Consider the following 21,935-nt stretch of genomic DNA (forward strand, 5'->3'; position numbering starts at 1 on the left):
ATGCTGGTCCTTGTGCTTTGCGCCACCTGCGCTTAACCCGCTGCGCTACAGCCCGACTCCCTCTTTTTTTTTTTTTAAATTTTATTTGTAAAAAGGAAACACTGACAAAAACCATCGGATAAGATGGGTACAACTCCACACAGTTCCCACCACCGGAACTCTGTATCCCATCCCCTCCCCTGATAGTTTTCCTATTCTTTAACCCTCTGGGAGTATGGACCCCGGGATGCAAAAGGTGGAAGGTCCAGCTTCTGTAATTGCTTCCCTGTTGAACATGGGTATTGACAGGTCGATCCATACTCCCAGCTAGTCTCTCTCTCTTTCCCTAGTGGGGCGGGGCTCTGAGGAAGAAGGGCTTCAGGACACATCCGTGGGGTTGTCTGTCCAGGGAAGTACCGGGGGCTGGAACCAGGATCCTCACCTGCGTCCTTGTGCTTTGTACCACCAACTCTTTGGTAGTCTCTTAATTACAATGTTTTAACAAGTTAAGTATTATTGATAACAACATTCAGTTCCTTCTCACTAAGGAAATTGATGCTCAAGAGAGATTAAGTAATGTGATTGAGTAGGTAATTGGGAGTCTGGCAGTAGCGCAGTGGGTTAAGTGCAGGTGGTGCAAAGTACAAGGACCTGGGTAAGGCTCCTGGTTCCAGCCCCCGGCTCCCCACCTGCAGGGGAGTCGCCTCACAGGCGGTGAAGCAGGTCTGCAGGTACCTGTCTTTCTCTCCCTTTCTTTCCCTCCTCTCTCCATTTCTCTCTGTCCTATCCAACAACAACTACAACAATAAAACAACAAGGGCAACAAAAGGGGAATAAATAAATAAATAAAAAGATTACGTAATTATTACCAAAGCTATCATTTTAAACCCAAGACTTCTGCTTCCAGAATCTGAGCATTTTCTTCTATATCACATATAAGTTGTCATTAATTAAATATTTCCTAAACACCCAGCCAAATTAATTTGAGTTCATTTGATTATTTAATATGAGATTCTGCAGTTTTGAAAGACTTTATCAATGAATCAACTTCAAGTCTTGAACTGGGGAGCCATTGTTGATTCCATGCTTTTTTTTTTTTTTACATATATATATATTTACTTATTCCATGCTTTTTAAATTTTATGGTCTGCATTTCTTACAGAGAAAAAAAGAGACCAGTAGTTCTGTACTTTGGCAAATGAGAAGACAGCTTCTTCTGGAGCTGATGGGCATTCTCCCCACAGTAAGAAGTACACGCATTGTGGAAGAAGCTGATATGGAGATGGAGCCCAATGTGTCTGTGTATTCGGGGCTGAAAGAAGAGCATGTTGTGAAAGCCAGTGCACTCTTACGTCTGTACTGTGCTTTGATGGGGATCGCTGGACTCAAGTATTCAATAATTTGATATTTTATCTTTTTATCATTTACTTTCTTGTTTCTAATTTCAAGAAAGTGAGTCAAAATTCAGAGGATTTGGAATTTTGTTTGGGCTTATGTAGTGGGCTAACAGATATAAAGATTGAAATGCTAAGGCAAAGCATTCCTAATTGGGATGTAGTCATCTATTTTGGTATGATCGTAAATTGAATTTTGTAAATATGGGTGGAACTAGAATAGTTTAAAAAAACCTATGGGGGGTCGGGTGGTAGCACAGCAGGTTAAGCGCACGTGGCGCAAATCGCAGGGACCGGCGTAAGGACCCCGGTTCAAGTCCCTGGCTCCCCACCTCAGGGGAGTCGCTTCACAGGCGGTGAAACGGATCTGCAATGGATCTTTCTCTCTCCATCTCTGTCTTCTTCTCCTCTCTCCATTTCTTTCTGTCCTATCCAACAACGAACGACATCAACAACAGTAATAACCACAGTCAGGCTACAACAACAAGGGGAACAAAAGGGGGAAAAAATGGCCTCCAGGAGCAGTGGATTCATGGTGCAGGCACTGAGCCCCAGCAATAACCCTGGAGGCAAAACAAAAAACAACCTATAGTTGTTTTTGAATGACCTTGTGAGGGTCTGGGCAGTGGGACTTGGTTGAGCACACACATGACAGTGTGCAAGGACCTGTGTTTAAGCCCCTAATCTCTACTTACAGGAGAGGAGCTTCACAAGTGGTGAAGCAAGTGTTGTGTCTCTCTGTCTTTCTCTCCCTATCTCCTCTTTCCTTCTCAATTTCTCTTTTGCATAGCTACTATGCTTTCTCCCCACACCCTAGTATTATTGTTATTAAGCTTAAGATTTCTTAGTCACTGCACTCTTTTCTTTTGAATAATATCCCCAGCTGTTATACCTATAGTCCTTACTTATCTCTGATGATGTAGATTTAGTTATTATGGTTAGTTAGGTCATGCTACTCTCTTAACAACTATTAAATCAGTCATCATATATATTTTTAATTATCTTTATTTTATTTATTGGGTATAAACAGATATTGAGAGGGATGGGGGACACAGAGGGAGAGAGTCAGAGAGACACTTGCAGCCCGACATCACCACTTGCAAGGCTTTCCTCCTGGTTGAGTGCACATGTTACAATGCACAAGGACCTGGGTTTGAGCCTTTGGTCCTTCCCTGTAGGGGGAAAGATTTGTGAGTGCTGAAGCAGTGCTGCAGGTGTCTCTCTTTCTCGCTGTCTCCTCTTTTCCTCTTGTCTCTATCCGATTAATAAATAAAGATAAAAAAAGAGAGAGAGAGAGGGTTAGATTCTCAGGTATGAGGTCTCATGTTTAATTCTTGACATCATATGTGCCATAATAATGCTGTGGTTCTCTCTCTTTCTCTCCCTTCCTCCCTCCCTCTCTCTCTCTGTCTCTCTCTCTCTGTCACTCTCTCATAAATAAATACTTTAAAGAAAAAAATGATTTCCAGGCTGGTGAATAACTCACTTGGATAGCACACTGTTTCACAGCACATGATCTAGGTTTGAGCCTGATCCCCACTGCACTGAAGGAAGCTTGGGTGCTGTGGTCTCTTTCACTCTCTCTGCTTCTCTGTTAAGAAAGTGAAATAGTACTTTCCAACATTTTAGAGTTTTCCATTAGAGTACTAACTATAGATAGTAGTTTTACTGTTGCTGTATTTTTCATTGACCTATGTATGCATTATAACAGATTTTAGTGTTTTGAAAAAGGAATGAAAAGGTCATGGGACTATTGTAATCTCTTTATGAATTATTAAGAATGAATTATTTAGGTTCAGAGTGCATGATCATTATTGTTAAAGATTTTTTAAAATCTATTTCATATATGGTAGAGAGAGAAATCCAAAGCATTGCTCTGGTACATACGGCACTGGGGGCTGAACTGGCATGCCCAGGCATGCAAATCCTGAGCTCTACCAACTGAGCTGTTCCCCTGGCTGCTGCATGATTATTTTTATGACCCCATACTGTGTGTAAAAAAAAAAAAAATGAAGACTGTCTGTATTTGGATCCAAGGGAAACCACTAGTTGTCAACTTTGTTTTTGACAACTTAAACTGTTAAAGATTTTGTGAATGTTGACATATCACAAAGCTCAGAATTGGTATCTATAAGGCTAAACAGTTTGGAAATTCTTTTCTCTATCTTCTTCCCTCAACTAAAATAATATAAAGTCTAATAATGTGTTCCTTTTTCAGACCAACTGAGGAAGAAGCTGAACAGCTACTGCAGTTGATGACAAGCCGCCCTCCTGCTACACCAGCTGGGGTTCGATTTGTTTCACTTTCCTTTTGTATGCTCCTGGCTTTCTCCACACTTGTCAGGTATTTTTTTTTAGAAGTTGCTCTGATTTCTCAGTGCTTGCTTTTATTTATTTACTAAAACTCATGTATTGCATTAATTTGGACTACAGAAATTCACCTAGATAGTTGTTTTATTATTTATTTATTTGTTATTACCTTTATTTATTGAATAGAGACAACCAGAAATCAAGAAGGAAGGGGGTGATAGGGAGAGAGACAAACAGACACCTGCAGCCCTTCTTCACTTGTGAAACTTTCCCCATATAGCTGGGCTAGGGGTGTGGGCAATTCATCTACATGTGGAGAATGAAGGAGGTGATTTGGAGGCTTACTACCTATGTATGCCATCATCCTTTTAAATTTGCTGTGACTTTACTTTTACTCCTAGGTTAGCATGGAACTGTCAATTCCTGAATTCTTTGGGCATAAAGTAGATTGGTTTCCTTCCTACCAATTGAATATTCTGTTTTCTCAGATCTGCTAAATCAGTGAACACTGGTCCTTATGTGCTGTAGCTTTCACAATTTTGTGTTGTCCTCATCATTGTTTCATTGTTCTATCATTTTGCAAACCCTTTTTCTTTTTTTTTAACCAGAGCACTGCTCAGTTCTGGCTTATGGTGGTATGGGGGAATGAACCTGGAACTTGGGAACATTATGCTGTCTACCCCCACCCACCCTGCAAAAATGTTTTAAGAAAATCTTTTTAGCTAATGAGATAGCTTCTTTTACATGGTTCCCACTTTGTCATGTATGCAATTTCTCCCCCCTTTTTTTTTCCTCTTTTTTTTTTTTTTTTGAGTAGAGCACTGCTCAGCTCTGTTTTATGGCGGTGTAGGGGATTGAATGAATCTGGGACTTGAGATCCTCAGGCATGCAAGTCTCTTTGCATAACCATTATGCTATACCTCCACCCTCTTTTCTCTTTTCCTTCCTTCTTTCCTTCCGTCACTGCTTATCACCTTTTCCTCCTGCTGGTAGGGGCCAGGATCTTTGTGCATGGTAACATATACTCAACCAGATAGGTGCATCAACACCCAGTCCCATAACAACTAAGAGGAAATTCTTAGACTTAGATTGAAAGCTACAAGGTAACTTTGACTCAACTGTGCACAGTGGTGGAGGACTTAAATTGATAGTAATATTGATGTGCAGACACCTGTCATGAAAGAATGAGGTCTGGTGCCCAGGGAGGTGGCACAGTGGATAAAGCATTGGAGTCTCAACCATGAGGTCCCGGGTTCGATCCGCGGCAGCACATGTACAAGAGTGATGTCTGGTTCTTTCTCACCTCCTACCTTTCTCATGAATAAATAAATTCTTTTCAAAAAAAAAATGAGGTCCGTAGGTATCTTTCTCTCTCCTTCCCTATTTCCTCCTCCTCTCTTGATTTCTCTTGGTCTCTATCCAGTAGTTAAATAAATAAAATTAAAAAAGAGAGAGAGATAGAGTGAGAAGTAGACCGTCACTATGGCACATGTAGTATTGAGAATCAAACACAGGACTTGTGTGTGCAAGTCTGATACTCCACTTACTGTGCCACCTTCCACACTAATTTGTGACCCTTTGTGATTAATTTTTTTCAAAGATCTTTTATTTATTTACTTATTTATCTATTTATTGGATGGAGACAAATCAAGAGGGAAAGGGGAGATAGAGAGAGAGAACCTGTAGCACTGCTTGTGAAGCTTCCCCCTACAGGTGAGGCCAAGGGTTTGAATCTGGTTTCTTGAACATTGCTACATGTACATTTTATGGGATGTACCAACTCCAGGTCCCTCTAGTGATCATACACACACACACACACACACACATATATTTCTTTTTTAAGCTGTGAATGTAGGTCTAATATTTTCTCTCTTTTTTTAACTTTTTAAATCTTTATTTGCTTATTATTGGGTAGAGATAGAGGGAAATTGAGAGGGGAAGGGGAGATAGTAAGGGAAAGAGACAGAGAGATACCTGCATCCCTGACTCACCATTTGTGAAGCTTTCCCCTTGCAGGTGGGGACCTAGGGCTTGATCCTGGGTCCTTGTGTACTTAAATGTGTATGCTTGACCAGGTGTACCACTGCCACCCCTGCCAACATTTTCTTGTATTTTAAATTAATTTCTTACAAGTATCAACTTATTCTTCTAATACCTGAAGGGCTTTTGCTTTTTCAAGAAATTTAACACTTTTAACTTATTTTTCATATTTATGAAGGAAAGCAAGGTTACTCTCATTCTCTTTCTCTGTCTCCTTCCTTCTCTCTTTTTCTCTTTCTCTTACTACTGAAGATTTATTTATTGACCAGGGGAGACAACATAATGGTTATGCAGAAGCATTTTGTGCCTGAGACTCCAAGGTCCCAGGTTCAATCCCCAGCACCACCATAAGCCAGAATTGTTCAGTGCTCTGTTTTCTCTCTCTTTGTATTCTCATTAAAGTAAATAAATAACATATTTTTAAATGATACATTTATTAATGAGAGAACTAGAGCATTACCTTGGCACTGCTACATCAGGGATTAAACTCAGGAGCTCATGTTTGAGAGTCCAACACTTCATCCACTGTGCTCCTCCCAGGCTATGAAAAGCAAAATTCTTAGTTTAGATTTCTAGAGCTACTTCATGTCTCAATGACAATAGATTGTTAACGTAATTAATTTGGCTTGATATTTCAAAGTAGCATATAAGAAAGTAATTCTATTACTTTTATTACTTATGCAAGTATATATGGCAGAGATCACTCGTATGTTCTCCCCCCCACACTTTTTTTTACACCAGAGCACTGCTCAGCTATGGTTTATGGTGGTGTGGGGGATTGAACCTGGGACGTTAGAGCCTCAGGCATGAGAGTCTGTCTTTATAACCATGCTATCTCTCACATCCCTCATATGTTATATAGTACACCCGAACAAGAGCAGCTGATGGTGGTGTGGCTGAGTTGGATGATAAAAGAAGAAGCATATTTTGAGAGGTAAGATGGATTGACTTTTCTTCTTTTTTTTTTTTTTCCCCCTCCAGGGTTATTGCTGGGGCTGGGTGCTTGCACTATGAATCCACAGCTCCTGGAGGCCATTTTCCCCATTTTGTTGCCCTTGTTGTTACCCTTGTTGTTGTTGACTTGTCTTCTTAAGCCGAGTAGGTTTTTTCATATCTTCTCTTTCAAAACTCATTTTTTTATTTGTTTCAACAGTACTTCTGGTGTGTCTGCTTCTTTTGGAGAAATGTTGCTATTAGTTGCAATGTATTTTCATAGCAACCAGCTTAGTGCTATCATTGACTTGGTCTGTTCCACTTTGGGGATGAAGGTATGTGCTTTTCTTTTTTCCTTCTAAAGGTTTTCCTAAGCTGGGAATTTAAAAAAATATATCCTTTAAGATATTTTTATTTATTTATTACTGGATAGTGACAGAGAAATTGAGAGGGAGGAGGGTACAGAGATAGGAAAAGAGACAGAGAGACAACTGCAGCCCTGCTTCAACACTCATGAAGCTTACCCTCTGCAGGTGGGGACCAAGAGCTTGAACCTGGGTCCTTGTGCACTGTGATGTGTGTGCTTAGCCAGGTGCACCACTGCCTGGCCCCTTTTTCTTTTGAGCTTGAGTGATACTACTAACCCAAGTTTCTGTTTTGCTTTGTTTGTTTGTTTTATACAAGACTTTACTGCTTTGCACTAGGTACACACAGAGAGACAGAGAAACAGAATAAAAGAACTACAACGTGAAAGCTTGTGCACTGGGGGACCAGGCCCAAACCTGGGTTGCACACATGGCAAAACAGTGTACTAATCAAAATGAACTATTTTCTTAGCCCTTCAATAATTTTAAATCTAGTTTTTGTTTTATTTTTCAAACCTGAGCACTGCTTACATCTGGCTTATCATCACGTGATGCTGGAGACTGAAGCTGGGTCCTTGGAGCCTTAGTCATAAAGGACTTATTTTGCATAACCATTATGTTTTTTCCTTAGTTTCTTGCCCTCTCCCACCTCCCAATCTTGGATTTACTAAGTATTTTTATATGTTGGTCCAACTTCTGTGGAGAAACATATTTTATTAATAGGTGTGAGAAGCTACTTCTGATACAAAGTGGTATTTTGAACATTAGTTTATAATAATTGTTTTAGATGTGTTTACCATAGAAAATTGTGCTTCAGGGCTGGGGTAGATAGCTTAGTGGTTATGCAAATAGACTCACATGCCTGAGGCTCCAAAATCCCAGGTTCAATCCCCTGCACCACCGTAAGCCAGAAAAAAAAAAATAGAAAGAAAAAAGAAAAAAAGAAAATTGTGCTTCATGTAATATTTATTCTCATATTGTTGGAATTCTTTTGGTTGTTTTAGATTGTAATTAAGCCAAGTTCCTTGAGCAGGATGAAGACTATCTTCACTCAGGAAATTTTTACGGAACAGGTAATTAGTTCAAGTTTATTTTAGATACCTATTTAGCTTTTTTTTTTTTTAATAGCATTCTTTGGAGTAACACTTGTATATCTCAGTTTAAGAGTAAAATAACAGCATTTCTTTACTGCTTTTAAGTTTACAGTGTGATTAATTTTATTTTTGAAATTTGTATGAATAGCCTTTGGTGGGACTTGAGAATATTGCACACTAGTAGTTTATAGTGACTGCATGTGAGTGGTTTCAGATTTGAGCCCTAAAAACCACCAATGTCCAATGCTAACCAGTCAAAAAGTAGAAAATCATTTTTTAGGGGGTGGGGAGATTGTTTAGCAGTAGAACACCTGTCTTCTTGAATGAAACTCTGGATACCTGTATTGCATGAGACCCACAAAGACAGAACAAGTAGAATTCTGTGGATGGTGGAACAGTGTTTTATGCTTTCTGTATCACTCTCTCTCTCTCTCTCTGTCTGAAAAAAAGAAAATCACTAAAAATATTATTTATTTTATTAGCAAGAAGGAGTCTCATTCCACTTTGCTTAATCATAAGCAGTAAAATATGGCTTTTCCATTTTTTTTTGCCTCCAGTGTTATTGCTGGGGCTTGGTGATAACACCATGAATCCTCTGCTCCTGGAGGCCTTTTTTTTTTTTTTTTTTTTACTGGATAGGACAGAGAGAGATTGAGGGCGGGAGGGGGAGATAGAGAGCAAGAGAGACACCTGCAGACCTGCTTCACCACTTGTGAAGAGAAACCCCTGCAGGTGGGGAGCTGGGGGCTCGAACCAGGGTCCTTGAGTGGATCCTCGTGCTTCGTACTATGTGCACTGACCTCCCTGCCTTTTATTTGATTGTATAGAGAAAAATTGAGAGGGAGGCATTAGTTGTTTTTTTTAAATCATTCATGCCTAAGCACCACACTTACATTAAATAATGACATTCCACCTAATATGTCCTCTTTCAGAATTATTTTATATTTTCTCTTCCATATGTATTTATGCTTTTTTTTTTTTTTTTAGGTTGTGACAGCTCATGCAGTTCGGGTCCCTGTCACCAGCAACTTGAGTGCCAACATTACTGGATTTTTGCCTATTCATTGCATTTATCAGCTTCTCAGGAGTCGTTCTTTTACCAAGCACAAAGTATCAATAAAAGTATGACTGATCTCTATTTTTTTTTTTTTTCTTCCTCCTCCAGGGTTATTGCTGGGCTCGGTGCCTGCACCATGAATCCACCGCTCCTGGAGGCCTTTTTTTTTTTTCCCCCTTTTGTTGCCCTTGCTGTAGCTTCGTTGTGGTTATTATTATTGCCCTTGTTGACGCAATTCTTTGTTGGATAGGACAGAGAGAAATGGAGAGAGGAGGGGAAGACAGAGAAGGGGAGAGAAAGATAGACACCTGCAGACCTGCTTCACCGCCTGTGAAACGACTCCCCTGCAGGTGGGGAGCCGGGGGCTCAAACCGGGATCCTTATGCCGGTCCCTGCGCTTTGCGCCACATGCGCTTAACCCACTGCGCCACCGCCCGACCCCAACTGACCTCTATTTTTATTTCAGGCTTCAACTTCAACTAATCCTTCCCCCCCACCCCCCGGTTTTATTTCGCTTGTAAGACTTAGCTATGATTTCTGCATGTGAAATGTATCTTTACTAGTCATTCTAGTTATTGGGAATATAATTTCAGATTTAAAAATCATTGAAACTGTTATGAAGTTATTTTAAAAATGAACAATAGGGACAGGCACCTGGCTAAGTGTACGTATTACCTACCATGCACAAGGACCTGGGTTTAATCCCCCTGGTTTCCGCTTGTAGGGGGTAAGCTTCACAAGTGGTAAAGGAGGTCTGTAGGTCTCTCTCTCTCTCTCTCTTTCTCCCTCCGTCCCTCCCTCCCTCTCTCCCTCTCTCCCTCTCTCCCTCTTCACCCCATTCCCTCTCAGTTTCTCTCTGTCCTAGCAAATAAAATGAGGTTAAAAAAACTATTACTGATCAGTGTAAGTTTTCAATAATAAAAAAACAGCATATCACTTTCTTCTTTCAATTTTTTTATTATATTTATTTATTTATTGGATAGAGACAGCCAGAAATCAAAAGAGAAGGGAGAGGAAGAGAAACAGAGACACCTGCAGCACTGTTTCACCACTGGCAAAGCTTCCGCCCTGCAGGTGGGGACTGGGGGCTTGAACCTGGTTCGTTGTGCAGTGTAACATGTACACTCAACCAGGTGCGTCACAACCTGGCCCCTATGTCGCTCATTTTTAATTTTTTTTTTTTTTTTTCCCCCCTCCAGGGTTATTGCTGGGCTTGGTGCCTGCAACATGAATCCACCACTCCTGGAGGCCATTTTTCCCCCCTTTTGTTGCCCTAGTTGTTGTAGCCTCATTGTGGTTATCATTATTACCATTGTTGATGTTGTTCATTATTGGATAGGACAGAGAGAAATGGAGAGAGGAGGGGAAAACAGAGAGGGAGAGAAAAAGACTGACACCTGCAGACCTGCTTCACCGCCTGTGAAGCGACTCCACTGCAGGTGGGGAGCAGGGGGCTAGAACCGGGATACTTACTCCGGTCCTTGCGCTTTGCGCCACATGCACAAGTTTTAAAAACAAACTGCCAGTCCTTTAATTTGGATTTTGTTCATTAAATTGAAATAGGTGTGTATTGGGCATAATGAACATTTGTAGCTTTGTCACAAGGCATCTAGCATCTATCGTAAACTTATTCTGATATGTTTTAATTTTTTTTTTTTGAGAATTATTTTTTCTATTTTTTTATCACTGCTCAGCTCTGGCTTATGGCAGTGTGGGGGATTGAACCAAGGACTTGAGAGCCTCAGGCATGCAAGTCTCTTTGCATAACCATTATGCTATACCCCCACCCGTGTTTTAAATTTTTTATACCTGGCTATTTCAGTGAAAAGTTCCTTACCAATCTGGAAGGTTGTGCAGTGGCCAGAGTAAAGGACTCTCGGGTCTGATGCCCCAGGTTTAGTCCCCTGCATTGCATGTACCAGAGTGATGCTATGGTTCTTTTTCTTCCCTTTTTTTAAAATATAATTTATTTTCCTTTTTTTTAAAATTGTTGTTGTTGTAGTTATTTTTGTTGTTATTGATGTTGTCGTTGTTGCACAGGACAGAGAGAAATGGAGAGAGATGGGGAAGACAGAGGGAGAGAGAAAGACACCTGCAGACCTGCTTCACTGCCTGTGAAGTGACCCCCCTGGAAGTGGGAAGCCGGGGCCTCTAACCGGGATACTTATGCCAGTCCTTGTGCTTTGTGCCATATGCGCTTAACCCACTGTGCTACTACCAGACCTTCTGGGTCTTTTTCTTTTTCCTTTTTTTTTTTAATAATAATTTTGACTTTTTTTTTTTAAGATTTTATTTATTAATAAGGAAGATAGGAGAAAGAAAGAATCAATCATCACTCTGGCACATGTGCTGCGGGGGATCGAACTCAGGACCTCATGCTTGAGAGTCAAAAGCTTTATCACTGCGCCACCTCCTGGACCACCTGGTTCTTTTTCTTATCTCCCACTCTTTGATTAATAAATAAGATATTTTTTTGAAGGTCTTTTAAGGAAAATACTGAATCCCAGGAAGTATAGAAATTTGTTGGAACCTTTTTTAGTGGCTTTTTAAAAAAATTATTTATAAAGAATATTGAACATGTGTCTAATATGTCACTTTTTAAAGGATTTGTTGATTAACATGAGAGAGAGAGAATACCAGAGCATCACTCTGCCACATATGATGCCAAGGTTTAAATCTGGGACCTCATGGTTTTTGTTTTTTTTTTTTAACTTTATTTGTTATTGGATAGAGAGAAATTGAGAGAGAAGGGGGAGATAGAGAGGAAGAGAGACAGAAAGACACCTGCAGACCTGTTTCACCACCTGTGAAGCGACTCCTCTGCAGGTGGGGAGCGGGGGGATTGAACCAGGATCCTGACCGGTCCTTGCGCTTTGCATCACGTGCGCTTAACCCACTGCTCTACTGCCCGACTCCTGGACCTCATGGTTTTAAGTCCAACACTCCAGCTGCCCAACTGTGCCATTTCCCAGGAAACTATGTCATTTTTAAATATCCTGTTTAAAAAACAAAAGAAATTTTTTTTTGCTTTTATAATTTATCAATTTTTTTTCTAGTTCTAGTGCATCTCTTGCTACTTTGCATTTTTAGTAAGTGAAATAGATATTAAAGAGTGGCATGACTTTTTTTTCCCTCACCAGGCTTATTGCCGGGGCTCAGTGTCTGTACCACTCATCTGCTCCTAGCAACTGTTTCCCTCCTCTTTCTTTTTGGTAGAAGGTGAGAGGCAGAGATGGGGGATGAGGTAGTAGTAGAAAGAAGAAAAGAAAGAAAGAAAGAAAGGAAGGAAGGAAGGAAGGAAGGAAGGAAGGAAAGAAAGAAAGAAAGAAGAAAAGGAAAGAAAGAATGGAGTCAGGAGGTAGCGCAGTGGGTTAAGCACAGGTGGCGCAAAGTGCAAGGACCCTGCAGGGGAGTCGCTTCACAGGTGGTGAAGCAGGTCTGCAGGTGTCTGTCTTTCTCTCCCCCTCTCTGTCTTCCCCTCCTCTCTCCATTTCTCTCTGTCCTGTCCAACAATGACGACATCAGTAACAACAACAATAATAACTACAACAATAAAACAACAAGGGCAACAAAAGGGAATAAATAAATATTAATTAAAATTTTTATTAAAAAAAGAAAGAAAGGGGGGAGGGAGGGAGAGAGAGAGAGAGAGAAAGAAAGAAAAGAAAGATACCTTCACTATTACTCCATTGCTTGTGAAGCTTCCACCTACAGGTGGGGGCCAGGGACTTGAACCTGGGTCCTTGCATGTGATGAATTGTATGTTGCTAGTTAAGTCACCACCTGGCCTTCTGAAGTAGATACGAATTGAGAGTTTCAGTTACACCCACTATTTCCACATATCCTTTTTTTTTTTTCTTTCTCCTTCAGGGTTATTGCTTTGGCTCAGTGCCTGCACTATGAATCTATTGCTCCTCTTTGTTGGATAGAACAGAGAGAAATAGAGGTGGGGAAGACAGGGGGAGAGAAAGATAAGACACCTGCAGACCTGCTTCACCATCTGTGAGACAACTCCCCTGCAGGTGGGGAGCCGGGGCTTGAACTGGGATTCTTAAGCTGGTCCTTGCACTTCTCTCACCATGTGCGCTTAACTCGCTGCACTACCGCCCCCCCCCCATGTCCTTTATCTATGTAGATAGTAAAATGCAATAGTTGCTTCCTCCCTTCCGCCTCCCTCCCTCATCCCTTCCCTCCCTTTCTTCCTTTACCTAAACAATGCTGTGGTTTTTATTGGTGTCTGGGACTGAATTTGGAACTTCTAGAGCATCAAACCTGAAAATCTCTTTGTATAGCCATTATGTTGTCTCTCAGGCCCAAATATAAGAATTATCTATAAGTGCTTGTCAAAGCCAATTTCTTTTTTTTTTTCTTTCCTCCAGGGTTATTGCTGGGCTCGGTGCCTGCACCATGAATCCACCGCTCCTGGAGGCCATTTTTCCCCCTTTTGTTGCCCTAGTTGTTGCAGCCTCCTTGCGGTTATTATTGCCATTGTTGACGTTGCTTTGTTGTTGGATAGGACAGAGAGAAATGGAGAGAGGAGGGGAAGACAGAGAGAGGGGGAGAGAAAGATAGACACCTGCAGACCTGCTTCACCGCCTGTGAAGTGATTCCCCTGCAGGTGGGGAACCGGGGGCTCGAACCGGGATTCTTACGCCGGTCCCTGCGCATTGCGCCACGTGCGCTTAACCCACTGCGCCACCGCCCGACCCCCCCAAAGCCAATTTCTTAATCCATCTTAGAGTTTGTTGTGAAGAATTATTCTTCCTTGTAAATTATATTCTGCTTTGAGGTCTTCAAATGATGCTACAAACTACAACTTTAGTATAGACTTGCAATACCTTTCCCACTACTAAAAAATCTAATATATTAAAACCCAAAACCAAGGCTTTCAACATTTTAGATTTGTGTTCCACCAAAAAATATCTTTGATTAAGACATATAGTTCATGTTTTTAGATTGAAGATAATTGTGGAATAATATATTCTTTTTTAAAATCCTGTATTTTTGAAAGTGTATTTGGTTTTATTTATTTATTTTCCCCCTTTTTTTGCCCTTGTTGTTTATCTTCATTGTCATTATTGTTGTTACTGCTGTTGTTGTTGGATAGGACAGAGAGAAATCGAGAGAGATGGGGAAGACAGAGGTGGGAATAGAATGAATGATAGACACCTGCAGACCTGCTTTCACCGCCTGTGAAGCAAAAACCCTACAGGTGGGGAACTGGGGACTCAAACCAGGATACTGATGCTGGTCCGTGCGCTTTCCACCATGTTGGCTTAACCCTCTGCACCACCTAAAAAATTAATGAGCTTCATTGACTCATAAATCAAGTGAAATTAGGGTAGGGGTAGATAGCATAATGGTTTTGCAAAGAGACTCTTATGCCTGAGACTGAGGTCCCAGGTTCTGTCCCCTGAACTGCCATTAGTCAGAGCTGAGCAGTGCTCTGGTAAAAAAAAAAAAAAAAAAAAAAAAAAAAATCAAGTAAAATTATGCTTTTTAAATGTTGCTTGCTTTTTCTTATTGCCATAATTGATTTAGTGACCATAACCTTCTTTTATAGGACTGGATTTATAGACAGCTGTGTGAAACCTCCACCCCACTCCATCCTCAATTACTTCCTCTGATTGACGTATACATAAACTCTATCCTTACCCCTGCTTCTAAATCTAATCCAGAAGCAACAAATCAGCCAGTCACAGAACAGGAGATACTTAATATTTTCCAAGGAGTCACCGGGGTAAGATAATGATTCTTTTATATTTATTAATTTTCTTTTAGTTTATTCTTGTGATTTATTTCATATGTTTCTCTTGACTACTAGAAGACATCTGAGGGTTCTGGTGGTGGTACATCTGGGAGAATGCATATTTTAGAATGTGCAAGTCCCCTACCCCACCCATGGCAGGGAGCTTCACAGGTGGTAAAGCAGTGCTGCAGATCTATCTATCTTCCCCATGCCTCTCAATTCCTCTCTGTTGGTATTCAAAGTAAATAATAAGAATAATAATTTTAAAAGATGCCTTCTGGGTATTTGTGAATTTAAAATAGGGTTAATTTTTTTTTTTAATTTTCCCTTTTGCTGCCCTTGTTGTTTTTCATTGTTGTAGTTATTATTGTTGTTGTTATTGATGTTGTCGTTGTTGGATAGGACAGAGAGAAATGGAGAGAGGCGGGGAAGACAGAAAGGGGAGAGAAAGATAGACACCTGCAGACCTGCTTCACTGCCTGTGAAGCGACTCCCCTATAGGTGGGGAGCCGGGGGCTTGAACTGGGATCCGTACGCTGGTCCTTGTGCTTTGTGCCACATGTGCTTAACCCGCTGTGCTACTGCCCTACTCCCTAGGGTTAATTTTTTTTACATTGATGACAGAAAAAAAAGTCGATTTTTTTGAATAGACAGCTTTTGAGGAATTCTTTTAGTTCCATTTTGATTTTTAAGGCGTAGCCTGGAGATTGTGTGTTTCGGTAAGGACTATCTGACATTTTAACACATTCAGCACACGTTAGCTACACCTGGATTCATTTATGAAAAAATTGAAGAAAATAATTTTTATCTATTTTCTTAGAAGGAAAATATTTGCATTTTATGATTATATTTAGACATACAATATCTTATTTTTTAAGGAATTTTTTAAGAATAAAATTTTTGGGGGGGGACCAGGTGGTGGCACACCTGGTTAAGCACACACACAATAGGGGATCAAGTCCCTGGTCCCCACCTGCAGGGGGAAAGCTTCACAATTGGTGAAGCAGGGCTATAGGTGTCTCTCTTTCTCACTCTCTATCCCTCCTCCCCTCAATTTTGTCTCTGTCTCTATCCACTAATAAATAAATAAAAAATTAAGGGTGGTTAGATAGCATAATGGTTATGCAAAGAGACTCTCATGCCTGAGGCTCCAAAGTCTTAGGTTCAGTCCTCCACACCACCATAAGCCAGAGCTGAGCAGTGCTCTGGTAAAAGAAAAAAAAGAAAAAAGAAAAAAAAGACAGAAAGAAAAAGTAAATAAATTAAAAAAAAAAAAAAAAAAAACACTTGTGCCACCACCTAGCTCCAAAGATTTATTTGGTTTTTTATTTTTATTTATTTTCGCCTTTTGTTGCCATTTTTTTTTTTTTATTGTTGTAGTTATTGTTGTCATCGTTGTTGGATAGGACAGAGAAAAATGGAGAGAGGAGGGGAAGACAGAGAGGAGGAGAGAAAGGTAGACACCTGCAGACCTGCTTCACCACCTGTGAATCAACTCCCCTAAGGGAGTTGGGGTCTCGAACCGGGATCTTTACTCCGGCCATGCGCTTAACCCGCTGCACTACTACCTGACTCCCCAAAGATTTGTTTTTTAAGTGAGAGAGAGAAAACCAGAACATCACTCAGCATATATGATGCTGGATATTGAACTGAAGAATGTGTGCTTGTGAGTCCAATGCCTTATCCATAAGTCTATTTTTTTCAGTCTTAAAAAGACTTTTATGTTGTCCTGCATGTCCCTTTTCTAAAATTTAATTTATTTTTTAAATAAATGTTTATCTAAAATTAATCTTAGAAACCTTAAAATATTAGTGAAATGTTGGAGGAAACAAAACACCCTCAGGCATTAGTGCTGTGTCTCTGACTTGCTTTTCTGCTTCCCAGTTTCCCCATTAGCAGCTCTTCCTTAGTGAAATGAGACCTCTGCGGGACCTACTCCTTGTGTTCTCAGAACTGAGAAACCTTAACAGCTTAACTTTAAACTTCAGGTTATCTCTGAGTTTAACATGAACACAAAAGTACTTCTCTTGTTTTACCTGAATGTGGGTACTGCAACACTGAATATACTATTTTGAATGTTTTTACTGTCAGAAAAGCACTCCTGAACCTTAACATTGTCTTAAACTATTTGTATCATTACCTCTAGGGCGACACCATTCGTCTCAGTCAGCGTTTCAGTATCACTGCGCAGCTTTTGGTGCTGTATTATATACTGTCATATGAGGAAGCTCTCCTAGCAAATACGAAGACTTTAGGTAAGTTGTGAATATGGGAATGTTTCTAATTTATTTAATCTGCTTAAACTTTGTTATTTTCAAACTGTTATATGAGAAAATAGGTCAAATATTCTAAAAGAGTTCTATTAACATTCTGTAATCTTTGTATTATTGACATTGTACACTTTGAGTATAAATACATGTCTTGTGGGCATATAATCTGTTGGTATGCATGAGACCCCTTCTGTTTCATTGGTTTAATACCCCCTGCTTAACACTGTATTCTATTTACATAACCTCTGTTAACAAGCACCACCTTCCCTCCAGGGCATTGGTGGTTTAGTGGTAGAATTCTCACCTGCTCCGCCCCCTCTCCTTGTCATATCCTGATTTTCACCAGTCACTTTTCTCTCCACCCTCTCTGCATCACATCCTGTTCACACCCTACTTGGGAAGTATATATAAAGACAACATTGTTCGTTTTAGTTAGTTGTTAGTTTAGTCTAGCTTGGTATAGATTGCGCTGTGTCCTGCATGAATAAAGAGATACTGCGTATAGCTCAACCATGAGTCCCTGGTCGTCTGTCTCCCGTCAGTGAAGCTCAGCTGGACAATAATCATCCCTTAAGGACCCAGTTTTTCACCACTGAGTATGATTTTGGCTGTTGGTTGGCTATATATGGACTTCACTATCTTGAGAAATTTTCCATCTATTCCCATTTTTTGTAGCGTTTGACCATAAAGGGATGTTAGATTTTTGTCAAAGGCTTTCTCTACATTTATTGATATAATCATGTGGTTTTCTATCTTGCATTTATTGCAAGATCATTTATTGCGGATCATGTTGATTGATTTATGTATATTAAACCAGCCTTTCATCTGTGGGATAAACCTTACTTGGTCATGATGAACTATCTTTTTAATATACTGCTGTATCCAGTTGGCTAGAATTTTGTTCAATATTTTAGCACTTATGTTCATCAGAGATATTGGTCTGTAGTTTTCTTTTTTGGTTGTGTCCTTGTCTGCTTTGGGCATCAGAGTGATGTTGGCTTCATAGAAGCTGGAAGAGAGTATTCTTGTGTCTTCAGTCTTTTGGAAGAGTATTAAAAGTAGAGGTATTAACTCTTCCTTGAAGGTTTTGTAGAATTCATTGGTAAAACTACCTGTCCAGGGCTTTAAAAAAAAAAATTTCCTTTTTGTTGCCCTTTTTTTAAAAAAAAAAAAATTGTTGTAGTTATTATTGTTGTTATTGATGTTGTCATTGTTGGATAGGACAGAGAGAAATGGAGAGAGGCGGGGAAGACAGAAAGGGGAGAGAAGGATAGACACCTGCAGACCGGCTTCACCACCTGTGAATCAACTCCCCTGCAGGTGGGGAGTTGAGGGTTCAAACTGGCATCCTCACAGAGGTCCTTGCACTTTGTGCAATGTGTGATTAACCTGCTGTGCTACCGCCCAACTCCCTGGTCCAGGGCTTTTATGCTTGGGAAGGTTTTTTTTTTTTTTTTTTTTTTTAAATGTTGTGATTCACTGAAGTTTTTTTTTTTTAATAATTTATTTCTTTATTGGGGAATTAATGTTTTACATTCAACAGTAAATACAATAGTTTGTACATGCATAACATTCCCCAGATTCCCATTTAACAATACAACCCCCACTATGTCATTCATCATCTTTCATGGACCGGTATTCTCCCCACCCACCCACCCACCCCAGAGTCTTTTACTTGGGTGTAATACTCCAATTCCATTTCAGGTTCGACTTGTGTTTTCTTTTCTAATCTTGTTTTTCAACTTCTGCCTGAGAGTGAGATCATCCCATATTCATCCTTCTGTTTCTGACTTATTTCACTCAACATGATTTTTTTCAAGGTCCATCCAAGATCGGCTGAAAACGGTGAAGTCACCATTTTTTACAGCTGAGTAGTATTCCATTGTGTATATATACCACAACTTGCTCAGCCACTCATCTGTTGTTGGACACCTGGGTTGCTTCCAGGTTTTGGCTATTACAAATTGTGCTGCCAAGAACATATGTGTACACAGATCTTTTTGGATGGATGTGTTGGGTTCCTTAGGATATATCCCCAGGAGGGGAATTGCAGGGTCATAGGGTAGGTCCATTTCTAGCCTTCTGAGAGTTCTCCAGACTGTTCTCCACAGAGGTTGGACCAATTGACATTCCCACCAGCACTGCAGGAGGGTTCCTTTGACCCCCACACCCTCTCCAGCATTTGCTGCTGTTACCTTTTCTGAGAATGTATGACATTCTCACAGGAGTGAAGTGATATCTCATTGTTGTCTTGATTTGCATTTCTCTGACAATCAGAGACTTGGAGCATTTTTTCATGTGTTTCTCGGCCTTTTGGATCTCTTCTGTGGTGAATATTCTGTCCAAGTCCTCCCCCCATTTTTGGATGGGGTTATTTGTTGTTTTGTTGTTGAGTCTGGCAAACTCTTTATATATGTTGGTTATTAAACTCTTATCTGATGTATGGCATGTAAAGATCTTCTCCCATTCTGTGAGGGGTCTCTTGATTTGGGTAGTGGTTTCCTTTGCTGTGAAGAAGCTTTTTAATTTGATGTAGTCCCATAGGCTTATACTTGCCTTAGTCTTCCTTGTAATTGGATTCGTTTCATTGAAAATGTCTTTAAAATTTATGCAGAAAAGAGTTCTGCCAATATTTTCCTCTAAGTATCTGATAGTTTGTGGTCTAACATCCAAGTCCTTGATCCACTTGGAATTTACTTTTGTATTTGGTGAAATACAGTGATTCAGTTTTATTCTTCTGCATGTTTCAACCCATTGTTTCCAACACCAGTTGTTGAAGAGACTCTGCTTTCCCCATGTAATAGTCTGGGCCCCTTTGTCAAAGATTAGATGTCCATATGTGTGGGGCTTCATTTCTGGGCTCTCAATTCTATTCCACTGGTCAGTGTGTCTGTTCATGTTCCAGTACCAAGCAGTTTGATGACAATGGCTCTATAATAGAGTTTGAAATCTGGGAGTGTGATGCCTCCGGTTCTGTTCTTTTTTCTCAAGATTGTTTTGGCAATTCTACGTCTTTTCTGGTTCCAGATAAACATTTGTAGCATTTGTTCTATTCTCCTAAAAAATGTGCTTGGGATCTTGATGGGGATAGCATTAAATTTGTAGATGGCTCTGGGTAATATATTCATTTTGATGATGTTAATTCTTCCAACCCATGAGCATGGAATATCTTTCCACTTCTTTGTGTCTTTTTCAATTTCTTTGAGTAGTGATTCATAATTTTCAGTATATAAGTCTTTCACTTCTTTGGTTAGGTTTACTCCTAGATATTTTATTGTTTTTGTTGCTATAGAAAAAGGAACAGATTTCTGGATTTCAATTTCTTCTAACTTAGTGTTTGCATAGAGGAATGCCACTGACTTTTGAATGTTAATTTTATAGCCTGACACATTACTGTATTGCCTGATGATTTCCAAAAGCTTCTTGCTGGATTCCTTAGGTTTTTCCATGTATACTATCATGTCATCTGCAAATAAGGAGAGTTTGACTTCTTCTCTTCCAATCTGTATGCCTTTAATTCCTTGCTCCTGCCTGATTGCTATGGCAAGAACTTCCAACACTATGTTGAATAGTAATGGTGATAGTGGGCAGCCCTGTCTAGTACCTGATCTGAGGGGAAATGCTTCCAGTTTTTCACCATTGAGTATGATGTTGGCTGTAGGTTTGCTATATAGAGACACCACTATCTTCAGGAATTTTCCATCTATTCCCATTTTTTGTAGTGTTTTGATCATAAAGGGATGTTGTATTTTGTCAAAGGCTTTCTCTGCATCTATTGATATGACCATGTGGTTTTTGGTCTTGCTTTTGTTGATGTGGTGGATCACATTGATTGATTTACGTATATTAAACCAACATAGCATGTCTGGGATAAACCCCACTTGGTCATGATGAACAATCTTTTTGATATACTGCTGTATCCGGTTGGCTAGAATTTTGTTCAATATTTTCGCATCTATGTTCATCAGAGATATTGGTCTGTAGTTTTCTTTTTTGGTTGTGTCCCTGTCTGCTTTTGGTATCAGGGTGATGTTGGCTTCATAGAAGCTGGCAGGGAGTATTCCAGTGTCTTCAATCTTTTGGAAGACTTTTAAAAGTAGAGGTATTAGTTCTTCTTTGAAAGTTTTGTAGAATTCATTTGTAAAACCATCTGGTCCAGGACTTTTATTTTTGGGAAGATTTTTGATAACTGTTTCAATTTCATTAGCTGTGATGGGCCTGTTCATGTTATCCACTTCCTCTTTACTTAGTTTTGGAAGTTGGTAGATATCTAGGAAATCATTCATTTCTTCCAGGTTCTCTAGCTTGGTGGCATATAGTTGTTCATAGAAGCCTCGCATGATATGTTGAATTTCTGCAGTGTCTGTTGTGATTTCTCCTCTTTCATTTACTATCCGATTTATTTGGGTCTTCTCCCTTTTTTGTTTTGTGAGTCTGGCTAAAGGTTTGTCGATTTTGTTTACTCTTTCGAAGAACCAACATTTACTTTCATTGATCTTTTGTATGGTTTTCTTATTCTCAATGTTATTTATTTCTGCCCTAACTTTAGTAATTTCTGTCCTTCTGGTTGCTTTAGGATTCCTTTGTTGTTCTTCTTCTAGCTCTTTGAGATGTGCAATCAGGCTGTTTATTTGTGCCTTTTCTTGTTTCCTAATGTGTGCTTGTATAGCTGTGAACTTCCCTCTTAGGACTGCTTTAGCTGTGTCCCAAATATTTTGAAAGCTTGTGTCTTCATTTTCATTGA

At 39.9% G+C, this 21,935-nt stretch overlaps 1 protein-coding gene across 3 annotated transcripts in view; it reads left to right on the forward strand.

Annotated features, from left to right (window-relative positions):
- Positions 1 to 21,935, forward strand: part of INTS2 (integrator complex subunit 2) — a 77,592-nt gene that overhangs the window by 23,206 nt on the left and 32,451 nt on the right. For all 3 annotated transcript variants that reach the window (XM_007531473.3, XM_060203872.1, XM_060203873.1), the window contains exons 8-15: positions 1,142 to 1,368; positions 3,592 to 3,717; positions 6,586 to 6,657; positions 6,877 to 6,991; positions 8,026 to 8,094; positions 9,103 to 9,237; positions 14,736 to 14,912; positions 17,068 to 17,176. In XM_007531473.3, coding sequence (XP_007531535.3) covers positions 1,142 to 1,368; positions 3,592 to 3,717; positions 6,586 to 6,657; positions 6,877 to 6,991; positions 8,026 to 8,094; positions 9,103 to 9,237; positions 14,736 to 14,912; positions 17,068 to 17,176 — 1,030 coding nt within the window. The remainder of the gene's footprint in view (positions 1 to 1,141; positions 1,369 to 3,591; positions 3,718 to 6,585; positions 6,658 to 6,876; positions 6,992 to 8,025; positions 8,095 to 9,102; positions 9,238 to 14,735; positions 14,913 to 17,067; positions 17,177 to 21,935) is intronic.

Source organism: Erinaceus europaeus, chromosome 12 (genome assembly GCF_950295315.1).
Source record: "Erinaceus europaeus chromosome 12, mEriEur2.1, whole genome shotgun sequence".
Classification (NCBI taxonomy): Eukaryota; Metazoa; Chordata; class Mammalia; order Eulipotyphla; family Erinaceidae; genus Erinaceus; species Erinaceus europaeus.